This window comes from Gymnodraco acuticeps, unplaced genomic scaffold (assembly GCF_902827175.1).
Source record: "Gymnodraco acuticeps unplaced genomic scaffold, fGymAcu1.1, whole genome shotgun sequence".
In the NCBI taxonomy this organism is placed as follows: domain Eukaryota; kingdom Metazoa; phylum Chordata; class Actinopteri; order Perciformes; family Bathydraconidae; genus Gymnodraco; species Gymnodraco acuticeps.
Window position 1 is genome coordinate 5,289,719 of NW_022990590.1, and position 20,221 is coordinate 5,309,939.

Here is a 20,221-nt window from a genome sequence, read left to right on the forward strand (position 1 = left end):
TAGAAGGGCTTCATATCAATGTTTATTATCATAGTTTATTATCCTTTATCATTGCATATTAATATTAATTATAATAATGATAATAATACATGATAAAGCTTTTCCTGGTGCTCAAAGCGCTATATGAGCTCTGTCATAATGGCAGAGAGACGTTTCACAAACAAACTCGCATTTGTTGTTATTGATTTAAGTTATAAATAATCAATAAAGCATCTGTAATTGATTCATACCACTAATTAAGTCATTTATTACATTTTATAAAGGTTGGCTTATAGAACGTGGTACAGTTTTGGGGTTATTGTCTTGTTACTTGTGAAAATCAAGACTGAACCTTCATAAGGGCATCGCTAATGTTCCTTAAAACTGAAACAAAATGTTGCTTTAACATCAGTACATGATATGGAAGCAATATTAATACTAATACATCTACAGTAGACAGTTATTACTGCTGAAGATGAATGAGGAGAGGTAGACAGCGTGCCACAGAGGAGGAATCTCATGTTCTGACTGCTGACTCGTGATGAGAATGTGTTAGTCCTGCAGGTCCAGACTGCACATGCTGTCAGTGCATCATCACTGTCAGTCTGGGAACTTTTTTTTGGCAATGGAAGCAGACAGCAGGTTTTTCTCAGTGTGCAGCTGCAGGGGTATGAGAAAGAGGTGCCAGAGAGCTTCTGCTCGCTGACTGGCAGATGATCGGAGCACCTCAGGGCCAAAGCTGTCAGGGCTTGCTTCTCAAGTCGTTTCTCACTCACCTGGGTGTCACTGATGGACAGACTGAGGGGTGGGGGGAGGCTGGAGCCTTGGGGTTGCCAACCAGTGTGATTGACAGTTTGAAGTGTGTGCATGCTTGTGCAGTCTTTCACTCAATATTAGGCCCTTTGATTAAATAACCAAATAACATTCCTTTATTCCAGCATTCTTGTGTAAATGGTAAGTATGCCTTCTAGTCAAAACAATTAAATAATATAAAATCCTAAAATGTCTGATTCAACTTTTTAAAAGTTTTTTGTAAAATAAATTCAAACGAGTGAAATGAAATACATATTATGCCTAATTTGCATATTTAAACATAACATTGCTGAAAATGTGTAACACAAGACATTGTCTTAATATAAGTAAAACTTAGGATGGTTTTGTGGTATGTATGATCAATGTAATAAAGTAGCTTTGTTGCTGGATTAGTCAAAAACTGAAATGTTTTGGCTGGTTATCCCATCAACATTTTCCAGAAAGAGTACTATATTGCAATAGAGATTGAGGTACTTGTACTTTACTTGAGCATTTACATTACTTGTTAGGCAACAGACAGGTAGATGGAGCTGCGATCCCATTGTCTGCAATACACAGTACAACCACATGGGGGCGACATATACTTCGATAGGTGGTAGCTCTATAATGCTCAAAATTGAGTATAGGCCTATTCTAGTATTGCAACCATAGACTGTATATATAAAGATTGCAACATCATCATCATCAGCTTTATTTAAAGAGACTCTTGGTCTATTATTAAAATGCATACAACACTCAAATATAAATAAAAAAGGCAGTTATACACCAATGTTTCCACAGAGGTGACTGGTATCGTATAGCACCTCGGATTTGAAAGCAGCATAATGACAGAGTTATGAGAAACATTCAATCGACAGATGATCAGATTTCTCAAAAGAGCATGGAACGTGTTGACTCGTGCATTACAGAACATTTCACTTGCACTGCACCACCTTGGTTTTCTAAGCAGTATACGCAGACAGTCATTATATGCAACCTGGAGCTTCTTGAGGCTCGCCTTCTTAAACTTGACCCACAAGGGGGCAGTATAGAGAGGAGTGCAATAAGCTCTAAAGAGGTTCACCTTAACCTTATCTGAACACCAAGAGAGTTTTCTAGCCAACATGTTAGCTTGTAGACACGCCGCTGTCTATACAAGTCATCATCATCAGCCATTTCATCGGTAATGACGTGTCCCAGATACTTAGTGTTACAGCAAACAGACAGCACCTGCCCTGACAGGTAGAATGTTGGAAAACCAAGGTTCTTATCCCCGTTTGCTCTGCAGATCATTACAGCGCTCTTCTTAGCATTGTATTTAACATCAAATTTGACTCCATAATCAACAGAAATCATTCCTAGTATTGATAAGATAACTTCTTAAGGAACTGGATTTTTGGTTGGATGACTGGATATATGAATACAAGGGGGAATGAAAATACTTTTGATGATGAACATAAATGCTTTCTTGCTATGACAAGACACTTAAGATTAATGTGTTGCTCAATTTAAGTCTATAAGTTAAAATGTGTTGTCATCATAAGACAAAACAGGAAGCTGACTTTTGAATTGTTACACATGAGCTGACAGACCTGCTCAGAAATCCCAGAACGCAAAAATGAATTATGAGAATATTAATTGTGATAGATTTTTCTCAGTCGATTTGTGGCTTGTCTTGTAGCCTCATTATTTCCTTGCCAGTCAGAATCAATCACACCGCTGTAAGTGTGTCAGGAAACTTTGCTGGTCTCATTTGTATTTGGGGCAGTACAGTGTGCTAGCAGAAAGTGTGAGTTGGTTGTGGTTTATTTCATAACACTGAGCTTTTTTTAGTCTCACACAGTCCGGAGTGGAGACTGCTGCTGACACAATGGAGACCATTAATAAAGTTGCACACAGAGCAACGTAAGAGAACGAGAAGACACCTTACTTCCAACCACATGTTCAACTGGCCTGTTTGTCAAGTATCTCTGCAACGCTTTTTGATTTGTTTTTACTGCTTTGCATTTGCACTTACACGAGATTCCGCACTGTGATAACAATGTGCTAGCAATGTACATCTTTGACCTCAAAACATACTTACGTAACCAGACCGCACACCCTATCTTTTTTTCTCTGAGATCTTTTTAGTCTTGCAGTTTCGAAAATACATACAGTTTCATTTTGCTGTGACTTCATTTGAAACACTATGTATTCTTAGAATTTGATGATCTATCGATTCAATTCAATTCACCATGCTTTATTGGCATGAAAGTAACAAGTGTGTCCAAAGTGTCAGATAATAATAAATATACAATGTGAACGAAAATAACATTGTACAATTAAAAAATCAAAAAAATAGCAATACAACTATTCACATTTGCTCTGTCAATCTTTCGCAACAAACCCATTGGTTAGATTATCATATCAAGTTTTAAAGAGAGGAGATGCAAGTGAAGACTTGCTTCCTACACTTGAAAAATGATCAATCAAAAAACATGTAGAAGTGGGTCTCTGAAGTTTTTATCTCATATTCTTTGAACTAAGGCAGACTCCCTTGAATTTTCTAACTTGTTCAATATGCAGCAGCATGTATTTGAATTAGGGCCAAGTTAAAAGTGTTTGTAAATCCCCAACATTAGCAATCTGCATACCAATAAATGATATCCAAATTTCAACGATCATGTTTAACCCCTTAAGTCCATTACAGAGCTCTTGGTATGTGCAGAGCCTGACAAAGATCCCTCGTGGCTCAACACTTTATTATCAACTTCATTTTGATTTTGATTTGAATGTGTTTTAAGTGGTTAACTTCCTGTTTTTCAGGTTGAGAATTCAAACACAAATGAACCCCACACTATGCTCCAACCTTTAAAGAATAGTGGAAGTATGATAATTGGCTTTCTTGCCGTAAATTGAATAACAACATAAACAACATCTATTTATTTTTTAGGTAAATATGATCCATAGCTTAGCATACAAAACTAGAAACCGCTAACGTGGTTCACTTCAAATCTAATAAACTACTCTCTACTGTACGAGCACCCATAAAGCTCACGAATGAATATGTTATAAGTTTCTTAGTAAATGTAAAACTATCAAGTTCTGGTTTCAAGAAGAATACAGAAGTGCTGGAACTATTCTTGACTGTCTTGCTCTTTGTCGCTATCACAATAAAACCACGTATTTTCAAGCTTTTTAACACCTTTGTTGAATTGGACGGAGCCAGGTTAGCTCTTCCCCTCTGTTTCCAGTCTTTTTGCTATGCTAAGCCTGAGAGTATCATTGCCCTTTTTATGTAGCTTTAAGGATGTAAACAAGAGAATTTCCCTCCAAAAACTCAAACTATTCATTCAAAGAAACTCAGGAATGTCAGACTTTTACAAAAAAAGATATGTATAGATTACACGAGGTTTGAAATATGCTCTATTATAATTTAGATGAACCAATCCTTTAGTGTTTTTCATGCTACTATAAGACTTAACCAAAAATCCTAAACCTTATAGTGACCATGAGAAATACCTGGTGGCAGTAGGAAAACAGATCATATTGCAAACACATATTCCGTGTGTGTCTTTGTGTAGGTGTGTTTGTGTGTATAACACCATGGGAATGCCTGGGGAGAGAAATAAAGGTATTACCCCTGCTCAGAAAAACACCTACGTTTACCCGAAATAATACGCATTTGCACATTCAGCGTGAAACCGAGGCAACGAAGGGGAGGACCTCACCTCAGTTTGAAAGTTTCAATCAAGCTTTGGCAAAAGGACAATTTTGAAACACAATTTTCCCACCACAAAATCGCAACACCATTGAATGCCATTGAAAGGGAACAGCTATTTTATTTGTACAGAGTTTTGTGTTTGTTCTTGGAAACACACTTTATTAATGACCTTCCTTGTACTTTTATCCATGCTACATATTGAATGAGATCATGGGACTAGGTCACAAAAATAAAGGGCACACACACACTATGACTTCCATTAATGTCATTTCCTCATGTAAAGCACAACAAATGTGAATTGAAAGGCATGTTAATATAATTATACCAGATAACAATCACATTAACTGTTATCTTTTCATAAAGTATGGTTGTGGTGAAAATCCCTCTGACAAATAGACCTTACTCATATCCTCAAACAGCAAGCATGCCTACCCATTATTTAATGCAAACCATAGGAAACAGCAATGTGTGAACATGTCATAGTAAAATACACATTATTTCACCAAGCCAATCGTAGTGAAAACATAGTGGTTGAAGTTTGTGTAAAATCTTGGTGTGCATTGAGTGATTACTGTAACAATGGAGTTGTCGCTTCCTTCTGTAACAGGAGGGAAGTAGTCATGAATGACACGGTGACATCTGGGAACCTGAAGCTATATTTAGACAGCTGAGTCGTAAGCAGATCAAGAATACAAACTGCTGACCTTTAAATTACAGATTGTAAATGCTATCATCTGAATGTGTGCCTTACACAGTGCGCGACCCTTTAACATGTGTCTAAACCATGGTCTAAAGTTCAGGGGTGCCCAACCAGTCGATCGCGATCGACCGGTCGATCGCGGGGAGATTCCCAGTCGATCACGAGATGTGTCTAAAAATAGAACAATAACATTCTGTTGTATGTTAATGACCTGAAACATAATCTTCCTGTCCAGAATAATGCACTTGACGCATCAAAGCTTTGTGATTGGCCGGCGTGACCCCATGTGTCGGGGCGTGATGGAGGTGGCTGAAAACTTAGCAGCTGAAAACTGTAACCAGGCAGAAACAGCTGGCTGAACTCTTTTAGTAGTTTAACAATATGCCTTCATACTTCACTAGCTAACATATTCTGTTCATATTAAAAGTTAAACAAAGTAGATATGTGATATATGGTGCTTGTATTCTTTCTTCCCATTCACAGAGCCAGGCTAGCTGTCCCCCCCTGCGTAGGCCTACTATTTTAATGCTACGCTAAGCTAATTGTCTCCAGGCTGTAGCTCCATAATTAGGCTACAGTATATCAATCTTCTAATCTAACTCTCGACCAAAGTGAATAAGCATATTATGTCCAAAACTGTCAAACTATTCCCTGAAAAGTGTAGGCCTAAGTGCCTTCCAGAAATGACAAGTGTTTCAGTTTAACAATTTAACCATGATGTCATTTCAGTATTATTAATGCTTTATTTTACTTCCTCATCATCAGTATGTTAACCTGATGATAAACCCTTGCTAAATAATAAAAAAACAAACTGAAATGCCATTTACTTTCTTAAAACAAATGATGTCATTATGTTATTTGGTTGGTTTTATTATGAATTCAGTTACCAGTTTATTGTGTAAAGGTAAAAAATATCCAACCGAATACAACGATGCAGTCTAATACAACAGCTCTGTATCAAATCATACTATTATGGCTATAATGTTCCATTTTTTGATTTTGATTTGTTTAATCAAATAATGGTCACTTACTTAGGCTGCCGTTGCATTAAGCTAATGGGATTAGTAATGATATTTCCTCAGTTTATTTCAATGAGGGTAGACGTAACATCATACAATTGACCAACAACACTGGCTACAAACTCCAAAGTCATCATACATTTGAATCAACACTAAATGTCTGAACCAAAACTTAACATAACCCTCTTGATTAAAGATCTGTTGTGTTAGATAGCATAGTTTTTCCTTGTTAATAAACTGGCAGTGTACCAGCAAAGCATAACAGCCTTAGATCCCAAATGAGGGTGAGGTTGGTGTTAGCTGATCGATACAGAAAAGGGGAGAGTTTCCCAACTTTAGCACTTCACCAACAGGGTGTAATGCCGCCTGAGGCTAACACTGACGCAGATAAGTGGTACTTTTCCATCACACAGACAGAGGGCAATGTACAGCACTTGACACTGAACTGGTTTCTCAGCAGTTGTTGTCCATAGCAACTTGCTGTAAACACAAGTCAAGTGCAGACATGAAGACTTGCACAAAAAAGAAAATCTCAAGGATGTAAAGTGGAAGTCCCAGTATTTCCTGTGGGGAGTAAATATCTGGCCATATATACACACAAGCACGCAATCTTAGCAACAAGATAAAAAAAGGAACAGTTTGTACTAAGATGCCTCCTTGCGATACTTGCCTCAGATTAAAGTACGTTTGGAATTCAACAAATCAGTCTGATGTGACGCATTCATGGGCATAGAGATAAGTGGGCTGCATTTGAAGTGACATCACATGACATTAGACATACTGGGAGTGTATTTGCCTGGGTATCGCCCCGTAGAGGTGTGAATATGGTACTGCTTTTGGATACCGTTGCTATGTATTCACCAAGCCTACCTTTACTATGTAAACAAAAGCAATCCTGGGAGTTTTTTTATTTTAAATGTCAGGGCAGCACAGACAGGTAGCTCTGTCACGCACTTTGCTATCATGTTGTGCAACAGAAAGGAAATTCCTCCTTAAGACTTGCCTTAAAGCAACTAGGACAAAATGCAAATTAGGTAACAGGAATAAGGAAAGTCACCGTTAAAACAGGAACATATTGAAAATTCCTATCAAATCTCAGTGTTTTCTGGGATTTTTGTGCAGACATTCATCTCCATGAGGGTGTTATTTATGTGCAATGCTAGATGGGTAAATCCAGAACATTGTATTGTGGAACATGCAGTGTTGGTTTCATAAGGGAATCTCCACGAGGAAGCTCTAGATTATTCCCCCTCTTCTCCATGTGCTGCGTAAATTCGCATTCTAGTGTGCACAAGTTTTGAAATCCTGGCAGCTTTCTTTCTCTTACCATGTTGTGTGAATTATATTACACATGCACTATTGTCATTTATGCAAATCCTATTCATATACAGGTCACATATTTTCTGTTAGAACATAATTTGCCTCAGGACAAAGTGTGCCATATCTAATCATAATAATGATATTATTTGGTTGCATGTTCCAAAATCACCCCAATTATGTCATGCTTTCCTTACTAATCTAAGAGACTGATAAAAAGCAATCCCCGTTAACGTATTTGATCCTTATTTAAAATAATTGTATTCATGTTTTCAATGTATGCAATTTTTAAGTTGACTTACAGTTTGTAAATGACCCCTTTATTTTTTAGTATATTTACTTTTTTTATCAAATATAAATACATATGAAGATGCACAATCATACAATACATTGAATTGAAGGAAATAAAACGTAAAATAAAAAAGCTTTTCATGCCTTTGGAGACTGTAAAAGTATTTAATGGTGACAAAGAATGCAAATAACAAAGGACAACATTTTAGTTAAATAACATGTATTGCTTACATTTTGTGATATGAGACTGTAGTTACATATACATAGCTTTACAAGTAAAGTTAATTTTATTTTGTTAGGACAGCCACAGTTATATTCTAACCCAATGTGGTAAATAGTGGGCCATATTCATATTCAGTGTAAATAGTGAACTGAATTTAATATTGGAAACTTTTCTCTTTTTAAAACAAGTTTAAATTAGCCAAATCAGGCCAAAAGTAAGTCAATGGAAACTATATTTAAAAAGTAATTCTAATTTGGTTAGCCACCTAAATTAGATAATTCCCCCAACGCAGGAGGGAATTCTTTTAGGGGCTGTCTCCCTCTCATTCATACCCATGGTGTATCATTCATTGGCACAAAAAACGACATGTCCCCTAACCTACATCACAGGTGAAAATGGTGTCTAATAGGAAACTACAGGTTTTCATTCTGAGTCTTTAGGGGGGGATTTTTCTTACAAAAGCACAAGCCCTGTGTGATTTCCCTTGCCTTTTCTAAGATAAGTCAATTGGAAATCCCCACTGAAGCCCCGCCCCGACCGAATTGCACAAAACCGAGTGCGCCTCCTTCAGCGGCACCACTCTTCCCTGACCTTTGGACATAACGGAGCTGTGTCTTCTGACAGTCGCAAAGTAAACATGGACATTCACAGAGTTTCGAACCACAACCAAATGGATAATAACTTCGACAACACGGAGCCCAAGCACGGCAAAATGCTGCCGTGCCAGGAGGACCGTGTTGACAGCGGCCTGGATTCGATGAAGGAGGAGGACGAGCTGGCGAGCGAGTTTGAGGGGATGTCTGTACACACAAGCGAGGAGATCCAACAGGAATACGAACCGTGGAGAACTGCAGTGACCGAGGATGGTGACACGTAAGTTCTTTTTCCTGTAGATGATTAATAATGCAAGTACGCATGTTTCTCTGTGCTTACATCAAGTCAGAGTTTTGCAATCGAACGCAGCATATTAAGTTTAAACTTCATGCATTGGAAAAGCTGCAAAAGGAAGCATGAAATTCTCGAAAGTTGCACAAAATCTAGAGGCCTTTAAAAGTGTATGCAGCAAAGCGCGTACCGTGTGTGTGTGTGTGTGTGTGTGTGCGTGTGTGTGTGTGTGTGTGTGTGTGTGTGTGTGTGTTCTTTGGCTGAGAGTGCAGTCTGGGCGGTGCTAAAGTCCGCTGTGCGCGTTCAGGAAAGTCCCTGGCGCTCTGCCAGGAACTGATAAAGCATCAGATGTGTTAAGCCACAACTGGTGGAAATAACCCGACAAAACTCCATTCTTGCGAAACCATCCACTGCTGGCGCTTTGTTCTTTCTCATTTGGCTGAAACCACTTCCTCTGAGCGTACATTTCTTGATTTTATTTTATAAAAGGCACTATTTTAACTAACCAATCTCTCTTTTTTTCTGTACCCACAGGCTTCTTCACTTGGCCATCATTCATGAATCCACAGAACATGCGTATCAGATTATCAAACTGTCTCACAATCACCCCTTCCTCAAAGCACAGAACCACCAGAGACAGGTAAATTCAAAATGATTGATCACCAGCTGAACACAAACACTCCTTATCACACACACATTCCCTTTTTAAAGTCAAGATAATGATGAAACCTAACTTGTAATGTGATTTCTGCAGACTGCTCTCCACCTGGCAGTGATCACCGAGCAGCCTCAGTTAGTGGAGCGGCTCCTGAAGGCCGGATGTGACCCGTGTGTGGCCGACGACAGCGGCAACACGGCGCTGCACATCGCCTGCAAGAGGGGCTCTCTCGCCTGCTTCGGGGTCATCACACAGAACTGCCAACGCCAAATCGCCTCCATGGTTTCCTTCCCCAACTACAATGGTAAGTTAAAATAGAACCCTTAAAGACACATTTATAATTTTTCACTTAAGCAGTTCTAGAATTGATTAACGAAATGTTCTCTCCTCTTCACAGGACATAACTGTCTCCACATGGCGTCCATTAACGGCTACATTTCATTGGTTGAAAGCCTTGTTCAGCTGGGAGCAGATATTAACGCACAGGTAGGTTTCATTAGCACTAAAGGAAGCAAGTTTTGAAGATGGTTTTCTTCAGGAAAAACTCAGTACGAAGCACAAGAAATCTAACTTTTTTTCTCTATGTTGTTTCTTTCAGGAACAATGCAGTGGTCGTACGTCGCTTCACTTGGCGGTGGATCTCCAGAACCCCGCTCTGGTCCGCCGCCTCCTTGAACTCGGCGCCGATGTTAACTGCTTAAACTACGGAGGTTTCACACCCTACCACCTCACATATGGGCGCCACAACGAAGAGATCCGCAGCCAGCTTTACGAGAAAACGGCACAATACCTGAGGGAACTGCCCGAAAGCGAATCAGAAGCGAGCGATATGGAGGATCTGGACACATCGGAAGATGAGGTACGTTTCTGAATCAGGCTCCTCAGAGGATATACCACCTGAAGATTTCATATAATGTTGTCTTCAACAGAATGGGTTCCTAACGTCTTTTTTTTTCTTTCCCACAGTTGTACGATGACATAAAGTTCGGAAAGTAAACTTCCCGTCCGATCAGTGGTGAGAACCACAAGTGAAGCTGCTACTGGGTCACCCAGCCACGCCCCCCCCCCCTCCCCCCCCAGACGAGGGACAAATCAGCTCCCCGTCCAGGCCCATATCCAAAAAGCCTGGTCCCGGGATCAAAAGAACATGGATGGAGACGGCGAACGATTGGTCCGGTCGAGCCCGGCCAGGTCCGGATCGCAGAACAATCTGCGCCCCAAACACAGCGCGACCACGTCCTCCATATTCTTCTTACTGTATAAATATATACCAATGTGTATATTCCAGACAAGACGTGTGTAATATATTGTAAATACAGAGATATTATTTTTGTACCTGTACATAATGTTGTGTGAATTTAAACACTATTTACAAGAAAATGTTCCGAATAAAAAATAATTTTATGAATATAAACAGCTATGACTGGTTTGATTTCCTTCCACGGGCTTTCCACATTGTCAAAAATAAGTACAATTTCTCCCTTGCACAAAAGTGACGGAGATAAGTCATCACTCAGACTTGAGAAAGACAGAACATTCACACTTTGAAACAGTCTGGGATTTCCTTGTTGGGGCGAGGTCACTGTGTCTCTGAGTCAGCGCGTTGAAAGTCCCTGGGCGGCATAAGAGGAACATAATGTGCTTAAATATTCCACCCTTACCGCTGAATAGCAGTTGGAACTTGCTAAAAAAGTACACAGGAACTTTAGTGAGTAGGAAGTGTCTTTTACAGAGATGGGGAAATTAGCCAGACATAGTATAACTGCTGTGTCACAAGCACCAGGAAACTTTGCAGGGAAGTACAAGATGTCCCAGTCTGTTGATAGATCTGCGCATGATAGCTGGGGAAGTTTTCTGAAATTACCATAACTATAACCAGGAACAAGCTCTAATTCCCGCTATGAAGTTAAGCTGGAGCCAGCGCTTAAACCAAAATGTCCCAGAGTGATTAGGTTTAATAGCAGTGTCTATAGCCTGTAATTGTCTTCATGGCTGTAAACATTAACCAGGTTGTAGACCTGAGGACTGCAGGGGGGGATTCCAAGGACTTTTTAAAGTTAATTAAGGACAGGGGAAAAACACCTAGGAGACTATAAACAAGTTTAAGAAAATGACAAAACTATTTTAACTGAATTTCTGATTTAAAAAAAGCTGCTAATAGAGAGAAGTTGGTTGGAATTAGTCCAAATGAGGGTGAAAATGTGTGATCATCAGTTCTAGTCACATGTTGACAAATCCTTTAAAATGCTGAGCTGGAAGGGGTCATTGACTAGAATACTCAGCCAGTTCCCCCCCCCCCGACACTTACCAAATGTCAGCTTGGTCAAAACCAGTTAGAGGGGGAAAACATTTTCCCTTAGCAAAAGAGAAACTACTCGTATGATACATCCGGTGGGGGGTTGAAGTATGCTATTTCTGACAAGCGACATCTGCGTAATAAAAGCAAAAATGTTGACACAATTAGGTCAAATCAGGTCTACATCACTGTAGTAAAAGAACCTCTCCGCAGCACCTTGGCATGTCATGTGATTCTTGTGCAGAGCCACAACAGGAAGCTCAGAGGTAAAGTCTGCACAATCTCATGTTCCAGTAAACGACTAGACACATTAAAACAAAGCTCAGGAGTTTAACATCTAACATACTCATATTTACTTTGACATAAAATGCAAACAGCTCTGTGTGCAAAACAAGTAGGGATACAAAGACAATGGTTACTCGAAAAACTTTTTTTTATTGTTGAATGAAACAGTGGGGGGTAAATGTACAGCAAACAAAGATAGCCTCCATCTGGGAACTGTATATCCCATCATGCTCTAACTTAATCCAACAGGGGACATGTCTCTGCTCGCTCAGTCCCGCTCGGCCAGGGCCATCAGGTGGACGTCCACCTCCCCCTCCGTCAGAATCCTGCAGAAACACACAGGGGCATGATTCTGATATCAAACATGTATTTCAACCACAATTAGCAACATGAATAAAGGAGTTAAATGACTGTCAGAAAAGGGGTGTTTAATGCTTGTCTGGGCATCAATGATAGTATCTGGATTGTTGAAGGGTTGATTTAATAATGGAGCAATTTGAGCACACCCACTTATGCTGTTGGTAGTTAAAATCTGCGTTTACAGTTATAAAGCAAACAATTATTTCTTCTTTCACCTGGTAAAATGCATATTTATTGTAATTTACAAAACAGTGATTTACAACAAACGTAACTAATACTTACAAATAATAATATAATTAAAGGGGAATAAATGGCAGATCGATCGATAATACAAATAATTGATTAAAGTAAAAAACAAATGTAGTTTCCCAATAGCATATATGTGGTTATTTAAGTAACCATTAAAATGCTATTATACATTTTTTCCATGGAGCATATTCAATTGAAAATGCAATATAAACAATGTTACCGGATTTTCAATTTATGCAAGCAATATTAAAAGGAATGTCAAATAGCATTTTCATTTGCAAAAATTGCATTTAAATTGTGCTGCAAGAATGATTCCACATTAAAAAAAATTAGGCTTCACTGACTTTTATTTAACATTACTGTACACAAGGCCATTCTTGATTTTCAAATTGGCTTTAATAACTGAAGTAGTATAAGTAAAAGCATGTTCATGTGTTGCTCTAATAATAAGTATATATGTGGAAAATGATAATGCTGTTGCAGAATTACACAATTATTTTTCCAGTATAATTATGTTTGCTAAAGCAGTCTCCCTGAGAGTTTAGACGCTGAGCTGTAATAACGGATTGGTTTTCATATAATAATAATTATAACTCCAATAAAATCTTTATTTTTTTATAAATCATTGTGCATTTTTGGGTCTTTTACCTGAACTTGGAGTCCTGTAATGTGACAACTCCCACCTCCAGCTCGGAGGGCTTGAAGTCGATGGAGAGAACCGTCGACAGACAAGAGATTGCGGTCTGCAGGGAAAAAACAAAGATAATGTTACACCCTAATAATAATTTGCTTAACATTCAAATAAATGCAAAATTAGAACCCGCAGCTGGAAAGCACCTCTGAGATTACTTTCACTTCCATGTTCCGCCCTTATCAACCGGTGTACCATCCTTTAAAGACTTTAGTCTCACCTCAATAGTTTGCTCAAAGGTCCAGTCCAGCTTCTTTTTTACTTTCTTCTCCAGGAAGCTGGTGGCTTCTGTCTGCTTCACTCCGGCGGCGGTGGCCTTGAAGCCGCAGTAGTAGCCTGCGGGGTCGTTTTTGTAAACCTGGGGCCCGTGCTCATCGTCGATGCCGATCATGATCATACCTGCAGGAGACGGCAATTGGCGTCAGAGTTTTACGCCTAAAGATTTGCCAAAACACTTCTTTACCCCCTCTAAATTTGAATAATACGTACAGCAGCCCAGTGGTCGCATTTCGGCGTTCTGCGTGTAGACTTGTGAGATGTCAGCGAGTCTCTTGCACAGCATGTCCACTGGAATTTCGTAACCATACTTGTACTGCCAGTTGGCGGCCTCATAGCGAGCTCGCTGGACTTGGGACCTGCTGTCAGCTGGAGGAGATAGAGGAGGTGGGAGAAGTGGGAGATAAGTTAAAAGCACTCATTTAACTGTCAGTCATGTTGGTACTTCTAGAATCTATTTGCAATGTTGAAATGAGATCCACAGAAAGCTGATGTTGACAGTTCTTTGGAAAGAGGAAGCATTCTTAACAGTTAATGTTGTGACTGAGTATGATGCGAAATGATCCGCAACACTCATCACTTTCAATTTGAACTAAAAATAATTGGAATTTTCAAAAGATATATTGGGTTTTAACTGGATTTCACAGATTATTTTCTCGATATAATGAAAAACGACAGTATTTCTTGCTGCAAGGCATGCCCCCAACCCACTATTACTGTGACGAGTTTACACCAGGCAACACTCCGAATGGATACAGAATATGAAAAGTAACAGATTTACTTCAAAGTGTTTAGGCTGAAATGGGTATTGTCCAAAATCCAATGTTCCTACCTTTAATATTTAAAATAGACACCGATTTGTTGAAATCCTTTATGATTGATGATGACAAATAAAAACCCTGACTTAGTGTTAAATGCATGCACCCATCAAATTAGGGCTGTGCGATTATGGCAAAAATCATAATCACGATTATTTGGTCAATAATTGATATCACGATTATTTTGACGATTATTTATTGACCATTTATTGAACTTTAAAACAAATAATATTTTACCAATAAACAAGATCAAATATGTTGGAGCACACTTCCAAAACCATACTAAACATATATTATTAATATGATAAATAAAAATAAATTGGACCAAAATAAATTAAATCAAATATGATGCAGTGCACTGTCACAACCTACTGAAAACTCCTTAACATATAGCCAACATTTTGGTAAAACATATTCAACATATTCCACTCAGTTAAACGTTGAAGGCTGGCCAACCGTCATGGTCCAGAAGTAACAGGAAATAAATGTTGAACTACAATTTAAGACCAAATAAAAATGTTTAGGCCACCATGGCAAATGCTGGTAGGGCTGCTCGTGTCATGTCTTAAAGATTGTTCGCAAGAAACACCAGCCTGTTGACATGGTCTGGTTTCAGAGATGAGCGCAGGCAGGTGACAATATTGCCACCTGTACTGAAGACCCTCAGCCACGCCCCGACACATGGGGTGACGCCGGCCAATCACAAATTCTGGCACAGGAAGATTATGTTACAGGACATTAACGATAAAACAGAATATTGTTGTTCTATTTGTAGACACATCTCGCGATCGACTGGTTGGGCACCCCTGGGCTAGACCATAGGTCCGTTGTGGTCGCAAAGTAGTCAGCTGAAGCCACATCTCTCTCAACTTCCCCACGGCATTTGTCACATAGTGCAGGCAGCGCAGACCTGCTGAAATAATACCGAGACGGCATCGCGTAACGCTTGTCCAACGTGTTGACAAGTTGCTTAAAGCCCTGGTTGCTAACAGTGCACATATCTTTAGCGATGTGGAATGTAATGGCAAAGTACTTGCAAATAGTGGAAATAGTTTTACCCTTCTTTTTAACGAGTTGCTGCTCTTGTTCTGACATCTTCGCTCTCGCTGAACACTCACAACACATGTCACTCCCACGTGGCCGAGTGGGCTTTTAGGGAGGGGCGAAAGCGCACCCAGCAAAATAATCGTATTTTGTCAATTATGCTGTTTTCATAATCGTCGCAAGCCATAATCGTAATCGCGATTAAAATACGATTAATTGCACAGCCCTACATCAAATAATCTCTGGTTGTGTCCCCTCTCAAAACACGACACAGCGTAATTTTCTTACCTGTCATCCCGGACATTACGCATCCAATATGGTCTGTTATTCTGAAAAGGTGCGTCACTGTGCCTGCATCCAGGAGCTTGTCCTGTTGTCAAGAAAGAAAAGGTTTAAAATGAATAAATGTGGGACAGCTGCCTCATTATTTGGTGTCATTAATGCATCAAAAAGATGATTGAGACGAGGAGAAACATTAATAGATAGAAATATTACATGTAAACAGACATACATGCTTTTACATCTTCCGCCAATAAAAACAAAGTAGATGAAAACGATTTAAATGAATAATTTATGTATTTTACCAAACTTTTCCTGGTTAAATCTCCAAAATGTTTTAAAAAGGTAATGCAGTAAATTGAAAACTTAATAAATAAAATACAACAGTCTGACAAGAGCTAGTTAGACACATTTAACAACTTAAAAGACACCACTTTGGGCAGTAAAACAAGATATTTTATTATATCATTACTAAAATATGACGAATAAACCTCTAAATTGTGAATACATACGAGTAGTTTAACTTCAGCAGAGACTCTGGTACATCAGAGCTTTTCACTTAGACAAGGGACAATAGACATATTGATCACGGACACAGGATATACATTTGCTCACAAATAAAGGATATCCAGCTTGCATAAAATATGCAATACTTTTCGATGTAAAGAGCTTTATAATGAATATATCTAAATCTCAGTATGGGTGTTAGCACACTTTATTCACCACAGTTTAGAATGTTCACAGTGCTTCAACCGTGTGAAACCAAACACCTGATAAGAACTCACCGGTACTTTTTTCTGTGTTACGACGATTGCGCAGTCCTTCCCCCTGATTGCTACTGATGTGAGTCCACCTTGGTTTATGGCCTTGAAAGCATATTCTGCAGGTTAACAGCAAAAGAGGGTTTCTTAGATGTCTGACATCAGCGGAAATAATGGAATGGATTCATAAAAACAAGCACAGCGTTCAATGATGTTGTACTAGAGTCTATATGCACCAACACACAGCAGTTTCCCTTCAGCAGTACAACAAGGACTGTTAGGTGTCATCTGATTGGCCAGCATGACACAATCATTGACTTGAGGGTTGCATCCCAAAAAGAAACCCTTGTCACATCAACAAGCCCTGTCCATGTGTAGAGTATATCCTATGACAATATAGGATCAGTTTCACAAGCTATAACTTAGCTGCAAACAGCAGAGAAAACTTATTTGGTTCATATTTTGGGTGGATTTTCCCTTTAAGTCCAACTAACGCTCACCATATTTAAAACACAAACATGCTAAGGTTAATGTGTTTAAGACAGTTTAGCCAAATACAACAATTAAAAGCAGCCTTAACATTTGACTCAATGGTATGTAAACGCAATGAATCAGCTCCATAGACTGCAGTGCTAAACATGCTAACTAGCATACTAGCCAGCTAGCTATTGTCAATTGCGCCTTTTGTTTAATTAAAGCATGCGTAAAGCACACGTACAAATAACAGGTTTCAAGCAACAAACACGACTTTAATGTTTCCATTTGATACCACTTTCACGCGGTGTCATGTATCAGTTAGAAGCCAGGCTAAACGAACCATGACAGAGCATTTAGCTGGCTAGCTAACAAGTGAGCTTGCCACCCGGCTTTTGTCTGGACAGATCCACATACTGACCGACTTGATAGAGCCTTCCTTCGGGAGAGAAGATAGTGATGTGTCGATCAAACCCTGCACTCGAGCCTCGAGACATTTTACAAGGTAAAGTTGGCCGAAAAATTCGCCAAATGAATTTACAAGCAGATTTTTACTTCATGCACAATGTTTTCCCCGGAAGTTGAACTAATGGTAACGGAACTACATCCGGTGTCAGCGGTCTGCTTCGTTACCATGGTGATATAACACACGCTGTATCTGAAATGGTTTTGTTAATGCTTTTATCGCCCACTTCATTTTAAAGAAAATTATATAGCTTGACTACTTGACAGTTGTAAATATTACATACATTTCACATTTATGTTTTAAAAAATAAAGTCTACTTTACTTCTCAACAGTAGCCTAAAATGTAAGAAGGCTACAATGAGCTACCCCTTTAGGGTACTAGCTTCAACATAAACATGCTATTTCCCTTAAATGCAATATAAATAATAGAAAACATAGTTTTAAAATGAATATGTTGATTAAACTCAAGCATAAATAAGGTCAGCTTTATCAAATGTGCACGTCCAGTTATTGGCAAGTATTATCAGAATATTGGAGAAAAATTAAAATATTTTTGATTTTGCAGATATATAATATATAATAAATAATGATATATAATACATTTTTAAAATGTCCTGTTTGTATAAAACAGTAGGCTACAAATACTGCAAAACAGTACCTGCAAGTACATTGTAATGGGCCTATTGGGTACTTTCATGATGACTCGTGAAGTTTTATTGTCAAGTGTCCCAGTAAGGTTCAGGGTATTTTATTTGTACCTGTAGGCAGATTTGGTTTGCAGTTAAAGGACAAGGTATCCATTGTGACACACACTTCAAAAAACGCAAGACAACCCGCCTTGAAAAGGGTGACAGAGATCCAGCTTTCACAATACCTTGAGAGAATTATTCATTTTATTATGTACAATTTTCCTGCTGTCAAAAAGCGTCCCATAAAACCCCCCCGTACATGCTGACCCATAACCCACATGGCTAACTAGAACATTACATGGAAAGGTGCCATCATTATTGTCATTAGTCACACCTGTGCTTCCCCTCCAATGACAAGTCAAAATACCTGCTGCGGAAATGGATTTTATTACCTTTTATAGTCATGTTAAGTGCCTGGCTCCATTGTTATAATGTCAAATAACAGTAACAGTTTCAGTTACATGGTTATAATAGCTAACTATTTTGCTACTTTTCTCTAAAATAAGCAGCTTCCTTTTACCTGCAATAGACGCCAACAAGATTTTCACCTAGCCTGCATATAAGTTCAAATTGAATACAGTGACAAAATGCAAACATATCACATTTATTTTCCCTATCGCATTACCACCCCAGTGAATATTATCTTTTAGATGAAACATGATCATCACTTTTTTTTTTTTGTGTTACACAGATTACTAGATAAGTATTAACTCCCCATTTCCTTGTCCCATAAAATAAAGTATGCATGAGTTAGGGATTTTCCATGTCCCCAGGTAGCTGATGCAGCTGAATAGAGGGTGTTTGCTTCCTCTTTATTAGTTACTCGCACATTTAGATAATGACAAGTATAATAAATGTGACTTTAAAACCTCCCAGCCATTCTCTGAAATATCCTTGAAAGTGTGAAGCAAAGAGTACTTTGGTATTTCATGAGTGCGGTATAATGGTTAGTGAAAGGTCTGCAATGCCAACAGGTGTTATATCGAACTTTTTTCACTTTTTTCACACTCAACAAAAAGTCCCTGTCTGTGATTTCCTCATCCTTATCCTAATATTTGTAGTAGTTTGTGAAAAACTCATAGAGAGACATGCATGGGAGTGATCTTATTTAACTAATGAGTCACATGTTAACAGGAAATATCGCAATATACTTAAAAGGGTATCTTTTTCAAACAAGTAGTCATCTAAAATGAATGCAACATCCAGTATTGCAAAGATGTGTGTTCACTCCTGCACAACCCAAACTATTTACTGTTACTACACAGCTCTAAAGAAGAATAAACACAATAACTTCCAACATGGATTTTGCAATTTTAATATAGGCAAGGCAAGTTTATTTATATAGCACCTTTCAACACAAGGCAATTCAAGGTGCTTTACAAAAATGAAAGACATTAAGACAAAGGCATTTAAAAACAATAAAAGATAATAAAAGAAACATTAAAATAAAAAATACATGAATAAAAAGCACATGAATAAAAAGTACATGAATAAAAAGTTACAGTGCAGTTTAAGATATGAATAGTTCATATCACATCAGGTAGTATTAAAGGCAGTCCTAATATGCTCATCGACATGTTCATATTTGTGTTTTGTGCCTGTACTGTGACATGTTTCCATGCTGTAATGTTCATAGGTCAAGGTCTTTATTTTTCTCATACTGCCTGTGCTGCAGCACCTCTTTTCACCCTCTGTCTGAGAAACTCCCTCTGGTGGGATTTTAGCCTTTGCAGACCATTTACATGCACACAAAACATTATAACACAGTACAGGGAAGGGAAAACCCAAATGGCATAATAGGGCTTCTTTAATACATCCATTCATTACATGAGTTGAGTGGTTGATGAAAAATATCTATCTATCCAAGTTAAATAAATGGCCGTACGGCAACTCAATAAAATGCTATGTTGCTACATCATCAGAACCCATTGATATTTTACCTAGACAGCAAACCCCCCTCCCATGC

At 38.6% G+C, this 20,221-nt stretch overlaps 2 protein-coding genes across 2 annotated transcripts; one reads left to right on the forward strand and one right to left on the reverse strand.

The window, feature by feature from the left end:
• The first annotated feature begins 8,576 nt into the window (after positions 1-8,576).
• Positions 8,577-10,981, forward strand: nfkbiaa (nuclear factor of kappa light polypeptide gene enhancer in B-cells inhibitor, alpha a). The gene is made up of 6 exons (XM_034228438.1): positions 8,577-8,897; positions 9,444-9,549; positions 9,664-9,871; positions 9,965-10,053; positions 10,166-10,426; positions 10,534-10,981. The coding sequence occupies exons 1-6, from the start codon at positions 8,662-8,664 to the stop codon at positions 10,561-10,563; spliced, it is 930 nt and encodes a 309-aa protein (XP_034084329.1). The 5' UTR covers positions 8,577-8,661; the 3' UTR covers positions 10,564-10,981.
• A 1,297-nt stretch (positions 10,982-12,278) lies between these two features.
• Positions 12,279-17,743, reverse strand: LOC117554369 (proteasome subunit alpha type-6). Its single transcript, XM_034228780.1, has 7 exons — positions 17,522-17,743; positions 16,651-16,745; positions 15,875-15,956; positions 13,938-14,093; positions 13,669-13,847; positions 13,406-13,500; positions 12,279-12,474 (listed from the first exon to the last, which is right to left on the reverse strand). Exons 1-7 carry the CDS (start codon positions 17,595-17,597, stop codon positions 12,417-12,419), a joined length of 741 nt encoding a protein of 246 aa, XP_034084671.1. The 5' UTR covers positions 17,598-17,743; the 3' UTR covers positions 12,279-12,416.
• Between the last annotated feature and the right edge of the window lie 2,478 nt (positions 17,744-20,221).